Source organism: Microcaecilia unicolor, chromosome 2, assembly GCF_901765095.1.
Source record: "Microcaecilia unicolor chromosome 2, aMicUni1.1, whole genome shotgun sequence".
Lineage (NCBI taxonomy): Eukaryota > Metazoa > Chordata > Amphibia > Gymnophiona > Siphonopidae > Microcaecilia > Microcaecilia unicolor.
In genome coordinates, this window is record NC_044032.1 from 436,986,397 (window position 1) to 436,996,472 (window position 10,076).

A 10,076-nucleotide genomic window follows, 5' to 3' on the forward strand; every position below is an offset into this window, starting at 1 on the left:
AAAAATAAATAAAGTAAGCAAATCAAATCAATTAATGTGAACGGGAAGGAAGAGAGGAGGGTAGGTGGAGGCGAGTGGTTACAAGTGGTTACGAGTCAAAAGCAATGTTAAAGAGGTGGGCTTTCAGTCTAGATTTAAAGGTGGCCAAGGATGGGGCAAAACGTAGGGGCTCAGGAAGTTTATTCCAGGCGTAGGGTGCAGCGAGACAGAAGGCGCGAAGTCTGGAGTTGGCAGTAGTGGAGAAGGGAACAGATAAGAAGGATTTATCCATGGAGCGGAGTGCACGGGAAGGGGTGTAGGGAAGGACGAGTGTGGAGAGATACTGGGGAGCACCAGAGTGAATACATTTATAGGTTAGTAGAGCAACCCACCTGCAACCAATATGCAGCATATAAGTATTGTGGCAATGCACATATGTGAACTAAAGAACACTGTCCCAGCATATGGAAAAACAAGTTGGCTATGTTGTGGCCCAAATCATTTTAAAAGGGTCTGCCTATGAAGCACAAAGCAACATACAGCAAGTAAGCTGCATACGTTGGAACAGATATCAGAGTTAGATGATGCAGTCTAATGACTGTGAAATATCCTATATAATAAAATACACCTCCAATGTTCTAAAGCCGAGAAAGTGAAGCCTTCAAACCTTGAAGCATTCCTGCAATGTTCCGGAACTATGTGTCATTGTAATGGTATCAGTTTATTATTGAAATATGTAGCATGATATTTTGCTGGATCATATATAGCAATACAAACATACAGCTTTAAAAATACAGTTTTAAACTACAGCAGAGAAAATAGTTTCATTTCAAGCCCCTCTCTCCCCCTCCCTTTTTCTTGGGGACTTTTGATAGCAGGGCTAGTCAATTACAAACACTTAACAGAGACAAAAGCTGGCTGGGAGGGTCACCAAGACATCTCTAGAGAACAAAAAACTGAAGCAGACAGAGAGACTCCTATGACTCAAATGACAAAAGAAACTCCACCTATCACAGCAGACTGAAACCCTCAAGCTACAGAAAAGCCATTTGCCAGCAGATATCCAGGAAACATGTGACCATGCTCCCCTGCAAACTACAATACCCAAGATCCCCTGCAAACTACAACTCAGGGAACATTATAAAAAGCCTGGAAACAGCCCAGCTCTCAAAGTTGCCAGGTGGGCAGTTATACCGCACAATTGGGCGGGTTTTCACCAGCGGTGGCGGGAAAATTTCACCAGCCGCGGGATGTGGTTTTTTGGGCGGTTTTCCCATTGCCACTGTGCGAGTTCGGCGGTTTTTTCCGGAGCTTCTATTGGTCCAATTTGGTCCAATAGAAGCCTTTCAGGGGCGGGGTTGACATCAGGGATGATGTAGGGGCGGGGCTAGTGACATGGGAGGCGGGGTTAGTGATGCGGGGGCGGGGTTGGTGACGCAGGGGCGGGGTTCGGTGACGCGGGAGACGGAGATTGGCTACGGGCGGTTTTTGGGCAGGTTTACAGCTCGTTTTGGGCTGGGAAAATTTTTCCCAGCTGGCAACTTTGCCAGCTCTCTCTCTTGGGAAGCTCGCTTGGGACCTGCTGCTCTCTCTTGGAACCTGATGCTCACTCTTGGGACCTGACCTGCAGTCCACCTGCCTCTGCCTCATGGCTCATCAATCTTCAATGGACCACAGCATGCTCTGTAACAAAAGGACTGTTCTGTGAGTTATAACTTTTTGATCTAGACCGGCTACCTTACTTAAGTACAAATTATCTGTAAAGATCTCCTAAAGACCTCTTGTTTGGTTTGCAATTGTATTTTAAAATAAACCTTTTCTGAAGCTAAAAATATAGTCTCTTTGTGTTCTGAGTATATGGTATCTGTTAAGGTTATACTGATAGCACATGGACACTTTTAAACTTAGTGCCATGCTCTGAGTACATGCTTTCAAATCTTGCAGTACAGAATACTGCATTTCAACAGAGATATATACTTAATTTATTTAATTTATTGCAATTATCACCTTTGGTGATTGGTGGAGAAATTAATATCCTAAAACTTATAAATACAGCGCCTACTCTTAAATCATAAACAGTAGCGAGTGCTCTAGAGCTCTTTCCCCCAAGATAAATCATTTTTCTTGTAACATCGTCAATTGAGGAGATGGAGCCTTACAGAGTGCACGAATGCTTCAAGGCTTGAAGGCTTCACTTTCTCGGCTTCAGAACGTTGGAGATGCGTTTTATTATATAGGATATGCTCGGTGCTTTTCTGTAGCACATGGGGGGAATTTAATATATGCTGACTAAAGTGGAGGAGTGGCTGGAGGGGGGGCAGGGGAGAGAGGAGATTCGCTGGGTGGCTGGAGGGGGGCAAGGGAAAAAGGAGAATCGCTGGGTGGCTGGAGGGGGGGCAAGGGAAAAAGGAGAATCGCTGGGTGGCTGGAGGGGGGCAGGGGACACAGGAAAATTGCTGGGTGGCTGGAGGGGGGGCAGGGGACACAGGAGAATTGCTGGGTGGCTGGAGGGGGCAGGGGAGAGAAGAGAATCGCTGGGTGGCTGGAGGGGGGCAGGGAACAGAGGAGGCTCGCTGGGTGGCTGGAGGGGGGCAGGGAACAGAGGAGACTCGCTGGGTGGCTGGAGGGGGGCAGGGGAGAGAAGAGCATCGGTGGGTGGCTGGAGGGGGGCAAGGGAAAAGTAGAATCGCTGGGTGGCTGGAGGGGGAGCAGGGGAGAGAGGAGAATTGCTGGGTGGCTGGAGGGGGGACAGAGGAGACACACTTGCACCCAGCAGTCTCACTCTCTCTCTCTCTCTGTCACACACACACACTCACACATTCACTCTCTCTCTCTCACACACAGTCAATCTTACACATACTCTCTCAAACATGCACACTCCGAGGAAAACCTTACTAGTGCCCATTTCATTTGTGTCAGAAATGGGCCTGTTTTACTAGTCTAGAATAAGAATGTCAAAGGATGATTTAAGATTCCTCTCTATTAAAGCCTATCTGTCTTTTTCCCTTTCCCCTGCTCTAAGAGGGAGAGCTTCTGGCAGGGCCAACAGTTATATCACACCAGCATTCAGATTTCATACTTGATCAAATGAATTTCTTTATATAGGATGATTCTGTCTTAATTTCTCATAGGGTAATCTGATATACACACAGGAGAAACAAATCTCTGCAGGAGTAAGGAGTATGAAACAAAACAGCGAAGATGACTCAAAAGCAATGGACGACTGTCAGGTTCTCACTGAGGAGTCTGGAATCATGAGCCCTTGGGCTGCTGACGGGGGGGGGGGGGGGGGGGGGGAACAGCAGCAGCAAAAACCCACCAACTAGGACTGGACAGGATACAGGATTCCCAAGCAGGATACAGGAGCTAGCGTGACTGGAACAATACTTCACCTGCGCTTGACTGCCGTTCCCTAGGGGTTGGCAGCCGGCAGGACTTACTGGACAGAGTGGATCTAGACAAACTTGACTAGACAGGGTACCGGATACAGGGTCTCAAACAGGCAGGAAACAAACACAAGCTGGGCTAGAACAGGGTTCAAGGTACAGGATCTCAAACAGGCAGGAAACAAACACAAGCTTGGCTAGAACAGGGTACAAGGTACAGGGTCTCAAACAGGCAGGACACAAACACAAGCATGGCTAGAACAGGGTACAAGGTGCAGGGTCTCAAACAGGCAAGGAAAACAGACTAAGGACACTAACTAAGAAACAAGGCTAAACAAGACAAGGCAGAAGTGCACTAAGCACAAACACCAACCTGGACCTTTGGTGTTGCAAAGGCCAAGCAGAAAGTTTCCAGGTGGCTAATAAGCCCATCAGCCCCCCCCCCCTCCTGACCTGACCCCCTTGTATCCACCATTTAAAAAAATAATTCCCTGGTATCTAGCAGCCCCTCCCCATCCCACACCCCATAACCCAATCCTCCTGTCCCTGCCATTTAAAACATTTTCTGGTTTTTAGTGGCACCCCTTATCTCCCCCCCCCCCACCCCTGCGACCCACCTGAACTCCCAGACCTACCCCCCAAGCACACCTTCAAGAGACAGGAACAATGGTAAATGGTGGAGGGTAGAGAGAGAGAGAGAAGATGAATGGAAGGATGGGGAGAGAAAAGAGGAAGATGTATAATGGATGAATGGGGAGAGAAAGAGGGGAGTTGCTGGATGGAAGGATGGGGAGAGAAAGATGAAAGGCTAGGGAGAGAAAGAGGGGAGATGCTGGAAGGAAAGATGGGGAGAGAAAAAGGGAAATGCTGGATGGAAGGGTGGGTAGAGAAAGAGGGGTCATGCTAGACAGGTTATATCCTGATTCAGTCTCAAATATTTTACTTATACCCATTCCTAAGTTCAGTGTTGCTGATCTTTCTCAGGTGGACAATTATTGTCCAGTAGCAGGAATCCCGTGGACTGCAAAATTTTGGGGTCTTATCAACTTCAAGAATTTGTCTTTTCTAATGATTGTCTACATCAGTCACAGCATGGTTTCCATCCTTCATATAGTACCGAGACTCTGCTTCTTTCATTAACCTCTGAAATTAGAAACATCTTGAGTAGAGGAGGTCAGGCATTACTTTTGCAATTAGACATTTCAGTGGCTCAGCTTTTGATGCCATTGACCACTCATTACTGCTCTATAGACTTGCAGAACTGGGTATTGGGGAAAGGTACTAAGATGGTTCTGGGAATTTTTGGAAAAAAGGTCTTATGTGGTATGTAAGGACGGCATCTTTTCTGACCCCTGGCTACCTGGTTGTGGAGTTTCTCAAGGGTCTCCACTGTTGCCTTTATTGTTTAACATGTGCCGGGGCTGGTGGTTGGGAGGCGGGACTAGTGCTGGGCAGACTTATACGGTCTGTGCCGGGGCTGGTGGTTGGGCGGCGGGGATAGTGCTGGGCAGACTTATACGGTCCGTGCCAGAGCTGGTGGTGGGAGGCGGGGATAGTGCTGGGCAGACTTATACGGTCTGTGCCAGAGCTGGTGGTGGGAGGCAGGACTGGTAGTTGGGAGGCAGGGATAGTGCTGGGCAGACTTATACGGTCTGTGCCCTGAAGAGGACAGTACAAATAAAAAAGTAGCACATATGAATTTATCTTCTTGGGCAGACTGGATGAACCGTGCAGGTCTTTTTCTGCCGTCATCTACTATGTTACTTTATGTTACTATGTTATGAAACCATTAGGTGCCTGGTTATCATCTCTTGGGCTACAGATAATGACATATGATGATGACATTTTTCTACAGATTTCCAATAAATCTAAAATCTTAGAAGTTATATTAGACTCAAATTTGTCCTTTAATGATCAAATTGCAGCATTGGTAAAGACATTTTATTTTAGATTACATCAGTTGCGAGCAATACAGTCTAAACTGAGTAAAGAATGTTTTTGAGCCATAGCATAATCAATCCTCCTATCATATCTGGCTTATTGTAATTCTTTATATGGTGGGTTGACATTAAAACTCTTTTGGAGGTTGCACCTGCTCCAAAATACAGCTACGAGACTGATTTTGAGAGCTGGTAGATTTGATAGAGTAACCCCCCCCCCCCCCCCTTTTGGAAAGATTGCATTGGCTACTGGTATAGCCCCATAATAAATTTAAAATAGCTTGTTATTTACAAGATGCACATCTCGGTTTATTAATTCTAAGTCTCTGATGTTTCCAAGTTTTAAGGGGATGAAGGTTAAAAGTTATTTACTTAACTCCTTTCAATATTTGGGAGTGAAAATTTGGAATATCATAATATCAGATCTGTCAAATCACCAAATTCAGAAAGCAGTTAAAACCCTTTATTATTTTTGGAGATAAATATGGTGTGACTCAAGTTATGGTATAAAGTTTGTAATTCGATCTGATTGTGATGCTTCTTATCTTGTGATCCACAGTGAATCCATTTGGAGATACCACGGAATATAAGCTATGAATAGAATAGAATGCTGGATGGAAAGGGGGAGAGGAGAGGACAGATTCATGAAAGACTGGAGAATAAGAGGATGGGGAACAGGTGAGAACCAGGATGAGGGAAACTGATGAAATGCTGTAGGTAGGTGAAGTAAAAATGAGGGACATTAAAGACTGGATAATAAGAATGAATTAATTTTGGACAGAGAGTCAGAAAAATAAACTGAAGAAACCTGAGAGAAAAAGGAAGAGAAAGAAAAATGACAAATAAGAAACCTGGCAAGAGAGGTAGGAGAAGATGAGGAAAGCAGAAAGCAGAGACTGTGTTCAACACAATTAGAAAAAGTTAATGACCAGACCACAAAGGTACAAAAAAAGCATTTTATTTTTAATTTAGAATAAAGTAATGTGGTAGCTGTGTTAATAAAAGTTAATAAATATAAATAAAACACAAAATAGAAAATAAAGTGGTACCTTTATATTAGACTAATTGCAATACATCTTTGATTAGCTTTCAGAGACCAAAACATCCTGCCTCAGGTCAGGAGAGGATACTGCAACAACAGTATACTGTTCTGACCTGACCTGAGGCAAGAGATTTTGGCCTCTGAAAGCTAATCAAAAAATGTGTTAGTTAGACCAATAAAAAGGTAACATCTTATTTTCCATTGTTATTATTTCTGTTAATTTGTAGTGTAGACTGGAATGTCAGTTTTTGACGTTTATGTTTACTATCTTTATATTCTGCATGCTATGCAGCGGCTGCCCTTCCCACGTGGGTGCCCTCAGTTATGCTAAATCTCTGGCTTGTATAACTGCAGGCATGCAAATGTAAAGCACCCTGATGCTGGTTATGCTAGTATTCTATAAGGGAATCTGGGTGCCCAGCTGCCTTATAAAATAAGTCCTCACCACATGGCATTAGAGTACCTACAAAAAAAGGAGATGCCCACTTATATAATTGCCCCCTACATTCCTATTTTATTTATTTTATTTCCATTGTGGGTGTATAATCAGTGTTTATCTGTTAAAACCTAAAATCAGAATCACTAATTATTATTTACTACAAGTAAAGTGGATGGGGATTGTGAGTACTGCATATATATACAAGATTTGATGAATCTTCAACATGCTTTAGATTAAATCTTTAGCTTTTGTTGTTTCCTCCTCACTCCCTCCCCTCCCCATTTTCCAACGTATTATGAAAAGCCTTAAAAGTCTTTCATTTCTGTTAACCCTCCTCCCACATCTCCCGGAGCGAAAGGATTAAATTCAGAGTTGTGTATTCTAGGAATTAATTTCCTCGACTTCATTAAACCCTTTTCAAATATTAGCTCCATTTTTTTTTTCTTCTCACTGGTGGGAACCTCATCTAACAAAGCTAAAAGTTCGATCCATATAACAATTACTTAAAAGAAAATTAATCTATAGGAAACGTATTTGAATCCCCCGCAGCTGGACTAGCAAATTTCTTTAGCTGAAAATACCCAGTAGCCTTGTCCACTCTGAGCTCCGTGTGTCTATTCTTAAATCCCCACAGGGAGAAATCAGGAAAATTACTCTGAGGCAGATTTTACTAAAAGGATTTCTCTCATTTTGTGAAAATAATGAGTAACCCTTATTCACAATCAAAAACTCTAAGAAACTTTTCCCTACTGGCACACAATGAATGCGCCTCCAAAACAAGAGCAAGCATGGGGGCTGACAACATGCAGGACTTCAAGCACGGAGGTATCTAAAATAAATAGTAACTCTTGCTCGAATTTTAAAATAATTTCTCCTGCTGAACTTTAGATGTTTAATGAGTGGCAAGATGAGAGCGCACTTTTATAGTGAAAAACAAAGATCAGGGGAAATGTGAATTTTGGCTCCAGCCTTTCAGCAACAATTCGATGCAGAGGGTAGGAGGATGGTGTGATGGCAAAGAAAAAGAGGCCACGCCGGTCACCCCCTTATCACCAATGGTGAGGAGTAAAGATTTGCAGTTCGTTTGGGGCTTGCCACATTCGAAAGAAGGAATTTAAACTGGTGGTGTTCAACAGGCACAGCGGTGGGGACAGGGAACCAAGCCTACATCAAAAAAGTCTGTTTTCTTCATCTTTGAAGTTACAGTTTCGTTCAATGTTACTTTTGCAAAGACTTGGGCCAAAGGACAGGCAGAGGCAGTTGTCCCGTGACCCCCACCCACCACACGTATTTTGCAAAGACTTTATCTTTCTTTCTTTCTTTCTTTCTTTCTTTCTTTCTCTCCCCCACCCCGGGCTGGATGGGATGGGGGCGGGTGTTTGTGCGTGTGTGGGGTGTTTTGAGAAGAACAGTGTTGGGGGTGAACCTCTCTCTCTCTCTCTCTCTCTCTCTCTCTCTCCTTCAAAGACTCCTCCCTTCCCGCCTAATGAGCCGCTGAAAGGCAGCAGGCTCCCGCTCGCGTGGCTGGCGGGACTCCCTCCGACACCGGCGCGCTCGGATTGGTCAGCTGCCCCTCTCCCCGGCTTCATTAATAAATTAGCGGCACGCTCCATCCGAGCGCGAGGCACCAATCACAATAAAGAACAGCCGGGGCTTTAAAAACATTTTATGCCCAGCAGATAAAAGGTTGGCTTAGAGTAGAGCGCGCGCTACACTGAGGGGGGGGGGGGGGGGTGGAGAGATTAAAAGAAAAGAAGTGAGTGATGATAATGAAATGAAAAGAATAAACGCAGGGAGGGGGGGGGGGGGGGTCCTGAGCCCCGGGGATAGGCTCGATTGTTCCGTCGGGGTATATAAGGGGTTTTAGGCGAGTCGTGTGCCAGACGCACAGCCCTCGGGAGCCACGAGCAACGGCGCCGACAGTGGGGAGGGGGGCGCGTGCCGCTGCCTACCGAGGAGACACACAGCGCGCGACCACCGCTACTGCCGCTCTTTTTAGCATCGCACAGAAAATAGGAGAGCAAACCAAAAACAAAAACGTCTCACTGAAGCGAGTAAGTTTTTCGAAGAACCTTTTCAAACTTTATATATGTGGGTGTTGAGGGTGGTCCAGTCTCTCAATGCTTATTTGGCGACAGGTGCACGCCGTGAATTTTATGGACAACATCTTAAAGCCGTCATCCTTCTTTTGTCGTAGAATCTATTCCAGTGTAGGCTTAATTCTTTGCAAGTAGTGCGAGCTTAAGAATGATTTGTTTACTTTATTTGTGGCAAGAAAAAGAGAAGTTTGAGTCCCCGTTTCACTCAGCTGCTAACTGTGCTTCCCATTCCTTTTCTTCTTTCAGGATGTATGTGAAGTCCGAGTACAAAGAGGAGGAGGCACTGCTCTCCCCAACTAGCTCGGAGGAGGAGGAGGAGGAAGAGGATGAGCTTGGGCTGCGGAGGCCCCGCCGGGCCCAGGAGGGATCAGAGCGCGGCAGCTTCCAGCCCCCCGATTCCAAGCAAGCTGCCAGACGGCTGCGAGCGGAGAGCAAGCGGCGCCCGGCCCGGCCCCCCCGGGGTCCCAAGAGCAGCGAGAGCGTGCAGCGCATCAAGAAGAGCCGGCGCGTGAAAGCCAACAACCGCGAGCGGAACCGCATGCACAACCTGAACACGGCGCTGGACTCGCTGCGGGAGGTGCTGCCCACCTTCCCCGAGGACGCCAAGCTCACCAAGATCGAGACGCTGCGTTTCGCCCACAACTACATCTGGGCGCTGAGCGAGACCTTGCGGCTCGCCGACCAGCTCGGCGGCGGGCTAGTCCCGGCCTCGCTGCTGCCCCCTGGCGGCTTCCTGCAGGACTCGCTGCTGAGCCCCGGCTCGGCCGACAGCCCGTCCTCCTCCTCCTCCTTGGCCTGGAGCTGCACCGCTTCGCCCTCCCCCTCCTACAGCACTTTATCTCCGGCCAGTCCCAGCAGCTCGACCTCGGACATGGACTACTGGCAGCCCTATGCGCAGCCCAGGGCCAACGATTTTATTTAAAAGTCGCTTCAAAATGAACCGCTAACTGGGGGAGGCCAACCTTGGTAGCTGCTCTTAGTGTTGCTATATAGATATATATTATTGTTATTTTTATTCTATTGGATAACAGGTATGGACATGTCAGTGACTTGTGCTAGGGGTGTTCCAGGTTGGCCTTCACATGAATTTAGCGTGAGGGTTTGAAAACTTTGGTTTGGAAAAAATGTATGGCTAAACAGATTTCACAGACGGGCAAGATATGTGTTTTCTTGGGGAAATTCATAGAGAAC

General features: G+C 46.2%; 1 protein-coding gene across 1 annotated transcript; it reads left to right on the top strand.

Moving 5' to 3' along the window:
* Positions 1-8,759: 8,759 nt before the first annotated feature.
* NEUROG2 (neurogenin 2) lies at positions 8,760-9,853 on the top strand. Its single transcript, XM_030192523.1, has 3 exons — positions 8,760-8,840; positions 9,132-9,585; positions 9,625-9,853. The coding sequence occupies exons 2-3, from the start codon at positions 9,133-9,135 to the stop codon at positions 9,805-9,807; spliced, it is 636 nt and encodes a 211-aa protein (XP_030048383.1). The 5' UTR covers positions 8,760-8,840; position 9,132; the 3' UTR covers positions 9,808-9,853.
* The last annotated feature ends 223 nt before the right edge of the window (positions 9,854-10,076 follow it).

Coding starts and splice junctions, on each gene's coding strand:
- NEUROG2 (XM_030192523.1), top strand. CDS start 9,133: ATGTATGTGAAGTCCGAGTACAAAGAGGAGGAGGCACTGCTCTCCCCA. Junction 9,586..9,624: donor ACCAGCTCGGCGGCGGGCTA/GTCCCGGCCTCG, acceptor GGCTTCCTGCAG/GACTCGCTGCTGAGCCCCGG.